The sequence below is a fragment of the Anoplophora glabripennis genome, unplaced genomic scaffold, assembly GCF_000390285.2.
Source record: "Anoplophora glabripennis isolate ALB-LARVAE unplaced genomic scaffold, Agla_2.0 scaffold7, whole genome shotgun sequence".
In the NCBI taxonomy this organism is placed as follows: domain Eukaryota; kingdom Metazoa; phylum Arthropoda; class Insecta; order Coleoptera; family Cerambycidae; genus Anoplophora; species Anoplophora glabripennis.
Window position 1 is genome coordinate 771,037 of NW_019419456.1, and position 17,871 is coordinate 788,907.

Consider the following 17,871-nt stretch of genomic DNA (forward strand, 5'->3'; position numbering starts at 1 on the left):
TTTATTAAATGATCGGATCCTTCATAACTGCAATTTATTTAAAAGAAAAAAAACAGTTTTGTTTGAGCCCTTTTAATGGCATATAACTTCCTAAGGGTGCGTTTTAGGGCACATGTTAATAGGAACTTTTTGGCTTATTTTATTGAGTTATAAACGCAGTTTGAGTTTGGAACCATATTTTAGAAACACCCTGTATTATCCGAAACTGAAAAGTTATCGGGGTGGTTCGGGTATTTTTGGGACACTGTATATACACATTTAAAGTCAGTCCATCTTATATTTATAAGTCTGAAATTGAAAACGACTCGATTTATTTTTAACAGAAAAACTATTACGTCACTGTTATCTACTGCTTTGAAACGGGCGTTTACGAAATTTTTTAAAAATATATAAAATCTTTTACGAAATTTAGTTATTACTTGAATAAAATTTTCTGTAAACATTTTTATGCATTTATTTTGAGAAATTCCGGACACAATGGTGTAATAAATTTTTTTATTAAAAAAAACCTAAAGCTTTTATCTTTTGCCACATAAAAAAATTAAAAGAAAAACGTTTTTTACCAATCAATATTGAATTTACAAATAAATCAGCGCCTTTTTAAAGAATGAAACGTGCGCCAATTTATCTATTCTATTTTGTGACTCTACAAACCTCAATAATCACCGTGTTAAAACTAGTAAAAGGGCAATAAAACCATAATGAATGGTAGCTAATACAGTACTTGCCTCCCCATCCCTGCCGAGCCGCCCCGTCGCGTCAGGGTGGTATCGATTGGCTACCCCCCGATGTCACGCCACGTATCGGCCGTTCGAAACCCAAGGCCTTCAGCGCCATCCCCGATCGATTCCCAGCGTATTCGCGAACAACGCTGAATTCTCTGCTCACGTGTTAACCTTTTAAAAGGTGGAAAACGCGAGTTTGTTGCCAGGTGCGAACCCGTAGGACCATGAAGTCCACTCTGGACGGCGGACATTGTTTCTAGTATGGGTCCGCTGTTCGCGAGAAGCGGCAAAATGCTAAGGCGGGGTATCGGTAGAGTTTTCCTTTGGAATTCCTAGATTTTTTAGTTTCCATTAGGGATGGCTGGAGCAACGTTTTTTATGGAGACAGGTACCTACATACTGATCCGGTTTCAAAAAGAGCCTGTTCCGAAAAATCTGCTCCTGCTCCCAACTGTTCCGCAGTTCTTTTAAAAATTTCAACGACGCGATATTAACAGCTGCTTTTTGCTCCTAATTCCGACCCCGACTGTTATTGTACAGGAAATAATGTAAAGAAAGACTTTTTAACACTATTTTTATTGGTATCGATATACGTTTTATCCATCGATTTCTTTTTATTTTATAAGTAGTTATAAAATTACTTTCCCTACTTCTGTTCTTTCAACCAGTACAGGTCCAATATCAATTTTCAGTTGAATAGAGAATAAAATAAACTGTTCCGGTGGACCATCTTTACATTTTCATTTGTACCTGTTCCGTGTACAGTATTCCGAAAAGAACAGGAATTAATTTTCGATAATAAATGGGCTCATTTTTAATTCATATTCAGAAAGCTTTGTCACAATTAACGTTCAACAATCTCCCCCTCGAAGTAATCAATAAAATGGAAGCTCAGGAAAACGCACGGAAGCCACGTTGTGACGTCATACCACTCAACGGCTAGCCCACATGGCTTGGTCGCACATATATTTTATAACACCAGCTACAGAAGCAGGCAATAGCAAACAGATTTAAAAGGAAACGTTATTACAAAACGTCATTGATAGTGAAAAAACATTGATTTTTCGAAATGTTATCTATAATTGCAGACCCTGGTGTAAGAATGGAATAAGCTTGAATATGTCAATTGTTCAGAAGAGGAAAAAGAATTTTTTTTGTCAATAACCAAACCTAAATGACTATTGTTACTTTGTCTAGTTTCTATAATAACTTGTCGATGGTATACAATATCTGATCGATACATTTTTCGATTTAAACTTCAAATTAAATTTTATTGTAAATTTCACAATTTCTTTCGCCAACTGTAACAGTATTTTGAAGCAGCTTTCGAATATTGTTTGATTAAGTCACTTTTGCATTCTCGGATAATTTTTTTATTCGCTGCGCTCAAAAAGCAAAAATAACTGTTTTATACAGGGTTATTCCGTCATAGTGTCATTAATTTTCAAGAAAGATAGGGTAAAATGAGAAGAATACGAATATACGATTAAAATAAATTAAAATGCATATTTAAGTTGAAAAAAAATGTTTTAAAAATCATTATTTAAACCCTTTTCAGAACTGTCCTGACCGCTGATCCACAAAGGTTCATCGAGAGTGAATCTTGACCTACCGTATTATTCGGTCACTAGCCTAGGTTTTACTGCGTTTTTAATGCGTAGTGAACGACGTAGCATAAACAGGTCTCATGAATGAATAAGATATTTTTTAACATTTTAAATATTATTTATTTGTTAATAAAAACAAATCTATAAGGATAATAATTGTTTTTGAATGTTAGGTTGTTACAATATTTTTAATATTGTTAACGCTTTCGCTATTGAATATGAATTTTTAGGATTATGTTATTAATTAATTAATAATTAATTATTCAGTTTGTAGTACGTATACCTAATCACTTATTGCTTTTCAAAGAGTAGTATGATACCTACCTATTTAAAATGGCAGTACAGCTAAAACAACACTCATCCGTCCATAACACTTTGTTTATAAAGTCGGGATCTGCTGTGCTTTCATTTTGAAACCAATTGCAAAATTCAAGACGACTGACTGAGGAAATCAGCCGTTTCGCTTCAACGTTCGCCGGTGCATTCCTAGTCAGAAAATATGCGAAGTAGGGCGCCGAATTAGCGAGAGTTAAGGGATAATCTGCTTGTCTTTTAAAAGGTCGAGTAATTTCTTTTTCTATCGATTTTCTGTCTTTATTAGGCCTTCCGAATACGTGGTTAAAATTAATGACATTTATGAGTGAATCACCCTGTATATCATGCAAAAAGAAAATAAAACTTACCATTGATTCACCCTCAATGTGTCAAAATTTCAAGAATGAGCATTAGTTATCAGCAAAACTGAAATAAATAAATAAATAAATAAATAATAATTTATGTTACCTAGTGGTTTTTTTAAATTTAATTATACAGGGTGATTCATTAACAATGGGAAAATCGAAAGCTGAAGATACTACACGTGAAATGGTGACGATTGGCTCAAACATGCCTTATCCGAAAGTTGATAGTTTCGGAAATACAGGGTGTTGAAAGTTAAAATTTTAAATCGTTTTTTTGCGATTATTCTGAAAATATGTAGGTTAGGAACTTGAAAATTTGTGAAACTATATTTTTTTAGGCGACGAATAAGATGCGTGTTGTAATTTCAGCATTGCTCATAGAGGGCGCCACTTACGACCAATTTTACCGAAAATTTAGTTAATAACTTTTTACCCTGTATGTCTAACATGAAACTTGATTCAAAACCTGAAAGAGCAATCATTTTTCCATTAATTGTGTATTCTTGTTTCATTTCGGTATCTCGATCCGTTTTCGAGAAAAATCGATTTAACGAACACTATGTTTTGATAATACGAGAAATTAAAAGCGAAACAAACCAAGTGTTTCTTCGTGTTATTACAACAATTAACAATAAAACAAATGAAATTCGTAATAATGATTTAAAGTCAGTGTTCGAAGAATCCACCGTTGACATTTACACACTTTACACAACGTTTTCTGAGAGATCTTCGAGTTTGAAACAACATATTGGGATTGCGTTTGACTTCGTTGGCAGCGATTTGTATTCTTTGCCACAACTCTTCACACGAACCAATAGATTCTTCCAAATAGAAAAATGAAGAGGATTGAAGTCCGGACTTCTGGGTGGCCAAGTAAAAATGCTTCCACGGCTTGAAGAAGTTCCACTTTATTTAAGAAGAGACATGTGGTTCATGCACGACGGAGCTCCACCGCATTTTTCTTGGCCAGTGCGTGCATATTTAGATGCAGTTTTTCCAAATCGCTGGATTGGCCATGTAAGCATTTTTGCTTGGCCATCCAGAAGTCCGGACTTCAATCCTCTTGATTTTTCTATTTGGTCTCGAATGAAAGATATAGTTTACAAAGAATCTATTGGCTCGTGTGAAGAGTTGTGGCAAAGAATACAAATCGCTGCCAACGAAGTCAGACGCAATCCCAATATGTTGTTTCAAACTCGAAGATCTCTCAGAAAACGTGTAAAGTGTATCAGTGTCAACGGTGGATTCTTCGAACAATTACTTTAAATCATAATTACGTATTTTATTTGTTTTATTGTTAATTGTTGTAATAACACGAAGAAACACTTGGTTTGTTTCGCTTTTAATTTCTCATATTATCAAAACATAGTGTTCGTTAAATCGATTTTTCTCGAAAACGGATCGAGATACCGAAATGAAACAAGAGTACATAATTAATGGAAAAATGATAGCTCTTTCAGGTTTTGAATCAAGTTTCATGTTAAATATACAGGGTAAAAAGTTATTAACTAAATTTTCGGTAAAATTGGTCGTAAGTGGCGCCCTCTATGAGCAATGCTGAAATTACAACACGCATCTTATTCGTCGCCTAAAAAAATATAGTTTCACAAATTTTCAAGTTCCTAACCTACATATTTTCAGAATAATCGCAAAAAAACGATTTAAAATTTTAACTTTCAACACCCTGTATTTCCGAAACTATCAACTTTCGGATAAGGCATGTTTGCGCCAATGGTCACCATTTCACGTGTAGTATCTTCAGCTTTCGACTTTCCCATTGTTAATGAATCACCCTGTATACACTGTACTGATATGCATACAATATTCTTCCCACTATATATTTTTTTCTAAAAATAGTCTTCTACTATTCAAACAAAGAAGAGATTTAAAAGACATTTTTAAATCGTATTAGAAAAATAATGTTTTAATTTATTTTACAGTTAATGAAGCTAGCCAGGAGCGTGCTAGGAGAGAAACTCTTCATAGCGCTGATGAAGGCGACCTTCTACGGCCACTTCGTGGCCGGCGAGGACGAGTACAAAATCCGGCCGAAGCTGGAGAGGCTGAGGTCCTTCGGTGTGAAACCGATCCTTGATTACTCGGTGGAAGAGGATCTGTCGCAGGAGGAGGCCGAGAAACGAGAAGTCGAGTAAGTCGGCCGTTCGGCCCCACGTTGGGCGCCAATTTTACTAAAAACGCTCCGTTCTTCAGGTCTTCCGTGCCAGAAGCGGGCGAACCTGAAGTCGAGGGCTCCCTGAAGCAGTATCACGTAGACAAGACGTTCGCCGACAGGAGGTACAAGGTGCAATCGGCCAGGACGTACTTCTACCTCAACGAGGCGACTTGCGAGAGGAACATGGAGACCTTCATCAAATGCCTCGAGGCCATTGCAGGTTAGTTCGGGCGTCGCAGCCTCTGTGTCGTCGTCCGCCATTGTTTTTAGTTATGTCACTTATGGTTTGCTTGGTTCGTTTACGCGCGGCGATAGGGTTCAGATCGGGAGGGTTGAGAGTGTTACTTATTTGATGTTGGGAGAGATAGTGAGAAAACGAATACATATTTCATCAAAACTTACTGGTCAGTGGTTTTTAAACGCGAAAATTTATTATACGATATTACATCTGTGTTATTTCTCTACTGAATTATGTATTTGTCAGCACTGTACTGACGTCATACACGAAGCACTGATGCCTTTATAATCTAGACCTAGACAATAATATTTGGCACTAGATTACAATTGTGATTGATGGATCTAGTTTGTTTTTTGATATCCAACTGTTTCACAAGATTGCCAACACAAACTATTAATACCCAACGAGCCTCAACCAAGCTACTTAAAAATTTGAAAAATGCTCTAAACAGTTACTGAAACTTAGATTTAAAATTAAATGAAAATGAAAGCTTTGTTTCCTTTGTTTTTAGCAGTATTCCATTTGATATTAACAGTATGAAGGCATTAATCTCAGCCTTGTTCAAGACAAAGACAAATGAAAGAAGTCACATAAAGCGTTACTAGATGTGATTTGGACGCGAAACGGCGCATTGGTGCCAACTACCATCAGACCTTGGCTCAGATATTTTGTTATACATAGTTGTACTTTTTTTTACCAAGATAATGACGTGCACTTCTACCTTGCTATTTGTAATACAAATACTTACATAGCTTAGTCATTTATCACTTTATTTGTTTATTATAAAAAAAAATTACGTTATATTTGCACAGTCTTTCCTCACTGCAGTATTTGTTTGATTCACACACCGTTTTATTTTCCTTATGATATCCACAGAATCAGTTATCGTTTGGGACTGTGTTTATTTATGAGTCTGTGTTATTTCTTTCCCTAGATTTTCAGAAGACGACGTCAGGTAAAGTAGTCTTAGTCAGGAGAAGGGTCGCATATTATGCACACAGTACTGAAATTTGCAGACGTAACAAGTCTTGGTAATACCTCGGTTATACGAGTAGGTAAATGTATCGGAAATTGGGAAAATGCTAAATTTTATTAACCGACCAGATAAGTATGGAGTAATTCTGTAAAGTAGATGTTTTGCCGTGGCAAGGTACCAATAATAATACCGTGACACAGAATTTCACGTGCTTTCGAGGCGTCCTAAAATACAGGCCGGAATATTCGTGTGACAAGTGCGTTGCCCACTTGGAGAGGATCTCAAGAAAATAATAATTTTTAACACATAACTTCTAATTTCATATTATACACTGCGTTTCACTTTTTATGCAGCCACCCTTATCTCAAAGTTATTTTAGATCAGAAAGTTTTCACGTTTTTGTAAGAAATAACTACCTGCAAAACAATGTTTCTATCTTTGGAATAAAAATATTTAGTTTTAGTTAGAGTTAATATACAGCCAGGGGTTAGGGTTAAACATTGAATACTGATATTGCTTACATTACCATTAGTACCATGTTTATATTGGAAACTATACTTTTATATTTATATTGCTTATTACCGCAGAGGATTTTATTTTCTAAAAATGAACCAATAGAAAATTGTATGTACTATGAAAATGATACACGGGATGTAAGAAGTTTGACTGCCATTACTTCAGCATGAGATTGAATAATCATAAATGAACAAAAAAAGTTGTAATATTACAGGGGCGTAGATTCACAGTTTTCAAAATACAGAGCGTATTAATGTTGGGGAGTTTCATCACGACATGACAATAACGCTTAACCTGCTGATGCACACCACGTGTGCATGCGGCAGACTTGTCCTACGGAAAAAATGTAAACAACTATTATTGTGAAACATTTAGTAAATTTCAAGACAATTGTTTTCTAGTTTTCAAATAAATAAAATAAAATGTATCGATTTTGTAGTATGAAGATAGTGTTGTGTTCAAATTTTAGCTCGAATTTTAGTAATTATGAATCTCTTAAAACAGGAACTTAATTTTAATCAAACTATGCATTTGAAAAATATGTAATTCAAGTACCCAAAGATTCACTTCATCCAAATAATCATACGTATTACAAATAATTTAGGTGTTTACCAAAAAGCGAGATTCAGTAATTTTTAAACGCACAATTAAAAAACAAGCTACAACATATGCTCAAAAAAGTGATAAACATTGCATTTTATGGTATTCTATGCACGCACCTAAGTCAATATTCCTTAATTAATCGAACTTTTGTACTTCAAGTTAGAGGTTTTGATAACTTTTTTCTCGGAAATGGTTGAGTTTAGTACCCATGTCATATAAGGTTTTTTTGTTTATTTTAATGTATTCTATCGTCTGTTAAATTTAAGGCAGTCAAACTTCTAACACCCTGTATTTGGCCAGTTTTCGCCCAAATAGTGAATTTTCTGAGAAATGTAGACGTCATAGGCAAATTTTACTAACGGCATCGTGTTCAGCTTCCCAAAATACTACGAAAATTACAAATTTGAACAAATTTTAGGAATAAATCAATTTTGACCCATATCTGGACCAGTTTTCACCCAAATAGTGGGTTTTCTGGGAAATGTAGAGATCATGGGTAAATTGTACTAATGGCATTCGGAAAAAATTTAAGAAAATATCAGTTAACCTATATTTAGGCATTTTCATCCAAAAATTTCACTTTTCTCCAAAGTTCATCAGCAAGTCATGAATGTTGTTGACGTATTGAAGATCGTATTCAGCGGATCAAGTTCCTTCAGAAATAGGTTTGGACTTTTTTTTTGTACCCATGTAATTAATAGAGTTCAGGGTTTTGGCTATGATCATCCAACCAAGTCCCGAGCTTTAGTAATTAATTAAAAGATTTTAAATATTTTTACTACTTAATTGTATAAAGTTAATGGTAATTAAAATCATTTTATTTCTTATTATGCATTTATTTTGTTGTGAATGTTTTCAATAAACGTGAAAAAATTGCTTGTATATTTTTCTGTAACTAAAACCAAAATTTAATTTTATCAGAGTAATTGCTTTGCAGGTGATTATTTCGTACCAAAATGAGAACAAATTTAAATTTAAAATAAGAGAGAAATATGGGGGGAGGGGGGATTCATTAAATCTGGAACACATACATTGTAAGTAATGAAGAAATTATATAAAAATAATAACTTCTTTGAATTCGTTAACAAAATATAATTATCTTATTCGCATTTCATACTACCCTTTATTTATTATTGATACCTTCCCCGAATATACTGTATTTCTAAAATTTCACGCTTCTATGACAAACTATACTTGTTCATTTCTATCGAAGAAATGGAACTTGTCCGACAAGAACATTTATGGTATTACATGAGACTTCCCGCTGTAAACTTTTTGGCTTTTAGGGAGCCTTCGTTAATTTTCCATAGTATCTAGTTTGACTTTTCGCTTTGTATCCCATTATTTTGTAGGAACAGCTTCCGCTATAACAATCCGATCAAATGTCTAACGGCTCTGCCAACTTGCCCATGTAGGCCTTTGATCGGATCCGACTCTGGGTGGGGGTGCGCAGCCCTAGACGCAGTATAATTGCTGTTCCTCTTTAATTACAGGTGCAACATACGGCACTGGCATCACAGCCATCAAATTGACAGCTCTGGGCAGGCCCCAGCTGTTGGTAAGCTACTTTTTATTAAAAAAAAAATCTAAAACGTGACTTTTTTGTACAGGCTTTCGTAAAGTTAAAGTACCTTTCGTTCTAATTTCAGCTTCAACTGTCGGAGGTGATCATGAGGGCTCGCCAGTATATGACTGAAATAGTGGGAGGGGAGGGTAACGTGCTGTCCCATCACATGAAACACGAGGATCTCGAAGCGAAATTCGACAAGATAAAGGACAAAGAGTCCCTCAGGAAGTTCCTTAAGCAAGTTACGTACGATAAACAGGGGTAAGAGAAAGATTATTATTCATAGCTAATATTATAAATGATTTTCGTTACTAAAATTGCTTTTTGTGATTTAAGAATGGTTAAAACTTGTGAATTCTACACAGAAAAGTGATTTTTAGAAAGAGGAAAATGTGCTTCAAATTGTTAGATTTGTTATTTTACTGCATTCATTGTGACCAGATAAATATTTTTTCAGTGAACAAAAGAAAATTTATTTCTTTTTGAAACACTCACTGTTTGTGTCTAGTAATTCAGATGCCTAGTAAGTGTTGGCGGGATATAACCTGCAAAGTTAATCGTATCTTAATTGTCATTGCTACTCGATGCCTACTGCCACAAAGCATTGCTTTGTACCTACTAGCAGAGTGGCCTACTTTACTCGTAACAAAATAGTAGTACTGGCACTAACTATGTCGAAGGGAGTAAGGCGTGCGAGGGACGCGATGCATGGTCGTATAAACATACCTCAGAGACACTTTTGCTAAAGAACTGTACATATCCAGAGCATCACTCACTAACACATCTGCGCTTAATACTCGAATTCCCTCATATACATTGTTTATCATAAAACGCTCTTGATCTATTAAATTTGATCATTTATGACTACTTTAACTATCAAATTGGCCATGAACACCCGCACAGGATTCCACTTTTAGCAAGACTTATTGGAATAACAAATATGAAAATAATAACATGTTTCTAACTTATACGCTTATGACGCGCACTGACACGCATTATTTCAAGAAGACACCATGCAGCCTCAGTACCTTTTTGTACATGGTAAACAAAAATAGAAATAAGCTGAGCATATCGGAACATTGTGCGAAATAAATGGCACATTAAAATTTGCATGCAGGGAATACATAAAATTGCTTTATCAGGTTAAGAATAGAAAAAACTGTAGTTTGATTTATTTATGGATTAATTTGCACTGGAATATAATCTGTAGATACTATAAAAACAAGACAACCAACAAATCAGTAGGTCACTCTCTGCCAGCAGATACAACACAGTGCTTTATGTCAGAAGACATTGAATAGCAAACACAATTATGACATACTTTGTAGGTTATATCTCACCTACATGCTGAAAACATGCCATTATATGAGGCATCCAAGTAGCTAAATCCTTGGTTGGTCGTCTCACCTATGTATTTGAGAACTAATAAATTTAAAACCAATCTGTCTGGTGATTCTACCACCAAATGATCTTAGCTAGATATTGAGGGGTGTAATTCAATACTGTACGGGACTGTAGTCCGCAGAGTAGTTGTTTCCTACAATATCATTAGTTAAAAATTACTAGTGAGTATTTATTACCAAGTGTAATTTTTGTAAATGAAATTTTTTAATAGTAATACTCGCTAGCGATATCTCGCTTCATTTTCTATTTTAATTTCCCGCATATAATTTTAGTCCAGACAAAAAATCAGCCCGATGAACAGCCCACCGCTAAGCATTTTCTAGAAACACGAACTGAATAACCGCTATTTTCAAGTTGACACTCCCTGATATTCATTTGTTTATTTACCACAGCGTCCTGCACTTGTTCCCGTGGTCCGGTATCATCGACGATAACCAGGAGCTGAGCACTACGTTCAGGGTGCCCGACCTAAAAACGGGCCGGATGACCAGACTGATAACTCAGCTGTCGACGAAAGAGGAGGAGATGTTCCGGAACATGATCAGGAGGGTGAACACCATTGTCAAAGTGAGTGAAACAGCTTGATGCGGGAGTACCCCCTTTACCCTGTTCCGGCCTGTTTAGTGTGGTAGGCTTGTCTTAGTGAGAGAGTGTGCCGGTATGGGAGACGCTGCCGGGCCTGATGCCCCCTCACCCAGTAGGCCAGCGTCGCAAGACGCCCCGGCCTGACTAAGAGCAGACGTAGTTCGCCGGGTAATATGATGCTGACGTTTTCGTTGCAGGCGGCCCAGGAGATGGACGTGCGCATCATGGTGGATGCCGAACAAACCTACTTCCAGCCGGCCATCACGCGGATCACGTTGGAGTTCATGAGGAAGTACAACAAAGATAAAGCGATAGTCTTCAACACGTACCAGTGCTACCTTAGAAACGCCCTGTCAGAGGTGACAACCGATTTGGAACAGGCCAAACGTCAGAACTTCTTCTTCGGGGCAAAGCTCGTGCGTGGCGCCTATCTCGAACAGGTAAGTGAGCAGGGACACCATTACTGCCAGTAATGCAGCATCACCACTGATAGTCGTTGCCTAGCAATGTCATCAACAAGGTGATACTTGCTGTTATTGGTTGATGCCTTAACACTCTGACGGCTTTTTGGAACTGTCAGACAGTCGTAACATGTATTGCCATTATGCTTCTGGCTACAAATCGGAATAATGTGTACTGTTTTGTTTAAAATCATGCAACAGATATTTCTGCTATACACATGTCGTCAAAAAAAGATGTTAATAATGTCTCCTAAGTTGAAGTTAATTTCTAATAGCAACTGTCAAATGTCGGAGCGCGCTATGTTGATTCAATAATTTAGGCAACAAGTCTTATAGCAACGGTGTTGTTGCGCGCATCTTGCCTGCGCAGTACAGTGGCGGGAGTGAGATCGCGCCTGCGTCACCGATGAAATGTGTCGCCGCGCGCGGCTCTAGTCGTCTAGAGTGTGGTAGAGGGCGTGGCTCCGGGTTCGTACGCGACTCCACGTCTGCGCAGTTGGGGTGCTCACGTTCGTATGCGGTATGGTCGATGCCATTGTGTATGCTCGCATCTAACGCGCATGTTGGGCAATGGCGGATTTTTGGGGTTGGCTGAGCCTTAAGCCCCTTTCATGTTACTTCCTTCTTGTAATAAGGGATATATTTATCATATCTCCTTCCCGCATTCACATTGTATATACTATATACTTGAGCAACTACCAAGCAACAAGCTTTCAACATTCAATATGACAAAATTTCTTTGGTGTTATCAAAACTTTTGGAGAATGATGGCTATTATTGGTATAAATTTGTTTGAAAAAAAATATATATATACAGGGTAGCCCAATAATGTGACAAAGTTCAATATCGCCCTTATTATAAAGATTTGAAAAGAAATGTTTTGTGGAAGTGATGTACTTAAAAAAATTCACATTTTAAAAATATTTTGAATTGTACAGGGTGATGCATTAGGGCAGAGCATCTTTAAGGTGGTTTTTCTTAAATGGAACACTATTTTTACAAATTTATATTCTACAGAAAATTCTCTTTCCACCGATGTCTTTTTTTTTTGTATTTGATGTGGTGAAGCCAAGTTATTTGAAAAAATAAGATAATCTTCGCTGGGACAAGGTTCTATAAATCTATCCACTGTGCAGGTACTATCAGTAATTCAGAAAAAATATTTTGTAGGCATGCGGACCAAAGATGTGGACAAACAACAAAATACCAAATTCTTTATAATTTTATACAGGGTGTTCCACACATAAGCTCTAGTTTAGCGAATTTCGAAGGATATTTTCTCGATTTTTTTAAATGAAACGCACAGTAAATTATTTTATTTTTGGATTAATATGTTAATTACTTACAACTTTCGTAAATAATACAAACACCGGGTGTTTCATTTAAAAAATTCCAGAAAATGTCCTTCAAAATTCGCTAAACTGGGGCTTATGTGTAGAACACCCTGTACAAAATTATAAAGATTTTTCTGTTTTGTTGTTTGTCCACATCTTTGGTCCGTATGGCAAGAAAATATTTTTTCTTAATTATTGGTAGTACCTGCACAGTGGATAAATTTACAGAACCCAGTCCCAGCGAAAATTATCTTATTTTTTCAAATACCACAGAATATAGTAATTTTAATACTATTTAACGAATCTTTAAGATTTTAATGTGTGTTTAAAATTTTATGGTAACATAAACTTAATTATACTGTAAATCATGATTATAAATAATTTTATATATAATTAATTAGTGTTGCATGCAATACTTGTTTGTTATAATACTTTGCGGAAAACAATTCTATAGAAGTTAATGCCTTTTTAATTTAATATTAGACCATCGTCATTATCTCAACTCATAACATCTACCTCGTCTGTTTGTTAAAGAACTAAGTAAAAAATTTTATGTAAAAACTTTTGAAATGAGAAAATCTTGCAGGAACGGGCCAGGGCGGCAGCGATGGGCTACCCGGACCCCACGAACCCCACGTACGAGGCCACCACCGAAATGTACCACAACACGTTCACCGAGTGCCTGAGGAGGATAAATGCCTTCAAGGAGAAGGGGGACGACAAGAAGATCGCCATCATGGTGGCGTCGCACAACGAGGACACAGTCCGCTTCGCCATCGAGAAGATGAAGGAGTTGCGCATCGAACCTGGCGACAAGGTCATCTGTTTCGGGCAGCTGTTCGCCATGTGTGACTACATCACCTTCCCGCTAGGTGAGAAATAGTCTTTAAGGTCGGAGAACTTCTAAATTCGATGTACCGTTTTGTTGTTGTAGGTCAGTCGGGGTATTCCGCCTACAAGTATATCCCCTATGGACCCGTGAACGAGGTGCTACCGTACCTCTCCAGGAGGGCCCACGAGAACAAAGGTGTACTGAAGAAGATTAAAAAGGAGAAAAGACTGCTAGCCAAGGAACTAATTAGGCGTCTGTTCACCGGCCAGATCTGGTACACTCCCAAGGGAAACTACGTTCCAGTCTAAAAGTAAGGTTAAGTCACGAATCCCTAATTCGTTTGTTAATTCATCTCTTCTTGTAGGATTCTCATCCACACCCTTCGAATGTACTTGAGACGTCGCCCACTTTTAGCCGGCGGCGTGCATATTTGTAGATAAGTAGTTAAAAAGACGAGTCCATCTATGAATTATTTTTTAAAAAATGCCTGCGTGTATAAATGGTTCAGCTCATACACACCCGGGGAGAAATACGCGGTCTAAATCGCGCAATCTCCCCAAACTGTGATTTAAATCACTTTTTTGTACCCCCTTGACGTCAACGTCCCAGAAATAAATGGTAAACAACTAAAATGTTGTAAGACAATTGGGTATTATTGGAAGAGTATAACTTATTTATTTAACCCGTGGGTGGTGGCACGTCACGCAGACGAAAAAAACGTGAAAAAAAACTGCTTAGTAAAACGATTACAATAGTTAGTCGATAAATTTAAAATTCTGTACAGCTGTAATTGTGGATGAATGTTCGTTAATTGGTGTAAATTTCCTTAAAAGTTAATCAACTTGAACGCCAGTGGTTCCCTCTATTCTTCCTCACGCGGTAGCCGGAAAAATGGCTACGGCCTGATTAACGCTAGCCGCGAAAAACGCTTTGGCCTGCGCAACCGCTGTAGGCTTCAAAAATTTTCACTGGAAGGGAGCCCGGTGCGAGCCATTTTTAAATGCCTCGTTCTTGAAATTTTTTTCCTCTTATAAATTGGATATTTTAGCGCACCTCGACTTGCTCGTTTCGAAGTTCCCCTGGACTTTGATTGATTTTTAATCCTAAACAGTAGCGTGAGTAAGGTTTAAAAATTGATCAGAGGTAATTTTGTAAGTTTTATTTACCTGAAACATGAATCTGTTGATATTAGATATTGAAATTTCAGTCCCGATATTTGTTATAATTGAAAAACTTGTCAATTTCGACTTTAACGAAGGTTTGTTTCGCTTGAAGTACCGAAATGTAGTTTTGTAGCCTGTGATTTGGTAGTTTTTCATATTGAAAGAGAAATGTTAAGAACCCTTTTACCGTTTTAGTATTTTTTTAAAAACTGTTTAGTTTTTTGGTGTGTATGAAAATAAATCCGATTAAAATATTGTTTTTGTTTTTATTTAAGCGTGTATGTAGGAGTGTGTTGGAAGTCGCGTTGACATGTTCTCTAAGTTATTTTCCACAGCATTATTTTATTAATGAAAGAGATTGTCAGGGTTAGACAACATGTTGATGCTAAAAGTTACTATAAAAATGTGTCCTTAAATATGATGTTCTGACAATAAGTACAATTCTAATAAAGGTTATCAGTGTTAATATTTTTGTTTGCAATCACCTACTTCTCCGAATAGTACGATAGTTTTCAAAAGGTAAGTGAATTTTCTGGAATTTAAATATTATTTCTTGTGAGGATTTCAATCAAATCTGATAATTTGAGTTGTAACGAGAATAAGAAATACCAAAGTAACAAAAAAAAAATAGTAAACGCCTCTGCTGAAAATTAATGCTTTTGTTACAATTTCCAGGCTTTCAATGTTTAAACACAAAACTTTTTTATAGTAGTAACTGATAAAATGTTGAAGGCCTATGCACTATTCCTGGGCTTCCAGTGTTAAAGGCAAAATATTTATAGTGAGTAAACGAAAAAATAATTATGGCATGTAAGCGCAGTAAGGTTTGCAAAAATCATAGGTTTGTAGTAGATAACTGAAAAAATGGTGGCGTGTGTAGGCACAGTGAAAATCTTGAAAATCTGTTTTTATAAAAGAAAATTTAAAAAACAAAAAATTGGGCTTTATTGTTAAATAACCAAAAAATAGTTAAGACCTTTGCGAACACACACAAAACGTCTTTTGGAAAATTACATTTTTATAGAAGTCAAGAAAATATAATGAAGTCCTTTGTAGGCAGTAGGCCTTGAAAATTTTACATTTTTAAAGTAGATAATAAAAAAATAGTAAAGGCCTGTGTAGGTGCAATAAACCTTGAAAAACCTATGTTTTTATAACGGAAAACCAAAAAGAATTGCGAAAATTTATTCTAAAAATGACCAAAAATAGTTAAGGCCTGTATAGGTGCAGTAGGCCTTCTGGAAAATTAGTTTTAGAAATTACAAAAATAGTTAAGGCCTGAGTTGGAATAGTAGGCCTTAAAAATTTAACATTTTTAAAACGAATAACGAAAAACCAGACTTGTGTAGGTCATTGAAGGTCAACTTCGGAATTTTAAATGGGACCCCCTATTTTTAACCTTAGAAATGGATTCAGCAGAAAATTTTACATCCGGATGTGATCATAACTTTGACCTTGGTCAAGGTCACGAGTTTAAATGATTCGTCGCCCTTAAAGCAACCTCGGAATAAGATGTTGACCTTGAGAATCGATGGGATTTTCTGGGCACTTTGTCAAGGTCATTTGAAGGAAGAAATGCTACGAACGAGTGAGGGGAGAATGATAAAAATATCTTGTTACTCAACAAAGGTATAACTTCACTTGACAATTGAAAAATGAGATATCTGAGTACATGACTGACAGTGAAAAATTGAGAAAAGATAAAAATATCACTACTATTTGTGAGCCATTGAATTATGTTATTACGTTAGTATTCTGGATTTAAATCTTCAAATGAACTTTTTATTTGATCTCTTACTTTGCAGCATACTTGGATACAAATTTACCGTTTTCCCAAGATCTGATCTATGTAATACACGGCCTGGCAGAAAAGAAAACATAGTGAACCTTCAAATTCAATCCCGAACATCTTTCGCAACATTTGTTGAGGTGAAGGTCGATTTTTATAGTCGACCTTCAAGTGACCTTGACAAAGTGGAGGTCAAGGACGAATCGAAGGTCGTGATTGAGTTCCTTGATGTAAATCCCATCGATTCTGGAGGTCAACATCTTATTCCGAGGCTGCTTCAATTGTGACGAATTATTTAAATCCGTTGTGACCTCAAGGTCAAAGTTGTGATCACATCCGGATGTAAAATTTTCTGCTGAATCCATTTCCAAGGTTAAAAATAGAGGGTCCCATTTAAAATTCCGAAGTTGACCTTCAATTGACCGTCAAGGTGAGGTCAAGGCCAAATCCTAGGTAAGCATCTGGTTTCCCCCAGTGAACTGAACAACTTTTACTGTGGGCCATTTTTCGATTGGTGGCTTCTCTGACGAGATATTTACGTGTATCAATTAAAATGGGACACCGTATAGTGCATAACCGAAAATATAGTTAAGGCCTATGTGGGTGCAGTAGACTTTTAAAAATCCGGTTTTTTGACAACTAAAAAAAATTGCAAAAATTTACATTTTTCTAAAAGTAACCAAAAATAGTTAAGGCCTTCGTGGATACCAACATGTCTTAAAAACCTACGTTTTTATAGAAATCACTGAAGAAATAATTATGGCCCATGTTCTGTGTTTGTGCAGCAGGCCTTGAAAATGTACATTTTTGGAGTAGACAAGCAAAAAAGGTCTGGTAAACATGCAGAGAACCTGGAAAATTTTTATTTTTAGTGTAGTAGATTACTAAAAAAAATAGTTAGGCCTGCATGGATGCAGTAGGTCCTGAAAAATTTTAATTTAACCAAAAAAATATGGTAAAGCCTGTGTAGACACACATAAGACTGAAAAATTTACCTTTTTTGTAGCAGATAGCCGAAAAAATAGTTAAGGCCTGTGTAGTAGGCTTTCGTGAAAATCTGTTTTAATAACGGAAAACTAAAAAAATAGCAAAAGCTTAAATTTTTATATAAGCTGATAATAGTTTGACCTTTGTGGGTACCACAAATCTTCTTGAAACTTACATTTTTATAAGAATAAAGGAAAAAGGAAATAGTTACAGTCTGGGTTTGTGCAGTAA

The 17,871-nt window shown here is 36.0% G+C and overlaps 1 protein-coding gene across 1 annotated transcript in view; it reads left to right on the plus strand.

Moving 5' to 3' along the window:
• LOC108910615 (proline dehydrogenase 1, mitochondrial) overlaps positions 1–15,119 on the plus strand; it is a 55,196-nt gene extending 40,077 nt beyond the window's left edge. The window contains exons 2-10 of the mRNA XM_018715296.1: positions 4,953–5,161; positions 5,224–5,405; positions 9,012–9,076; positions 9,168–9,346; positions 10,882–11,056; positions 11,272–11,514; positions 13,456–13,741; positions 13,804–14,011; positions 14,066–15,119. Coding sequence (XP_018570812.1) covers positions 4,953–5,161; positions 5,224–5,405; positions 9,012–9,076; positions 9,168–9,346; positions 10,882–11,056; positions 11,272–11,514; positions 13,456–13,741; positions 13,804–14,009 — 1,545 coding nt within the window. The 3' untranslated portion in view covers positions 14,010–14,011; positions 14,066–15,119. The remainder of the gene's footprint in view (positions 1–4,952; positions 5,162–5,223; positions 5,406–9,011; positions 9,077–9,167; positions 9,347–10,881; positions 11,057–11,271; positions 11,515–13,455; positions 13,742–13,803; positions 14,012–14,065) is intronic.
• Positions 15,120–17,871: the final 2,752 nt, after the last annotated feature.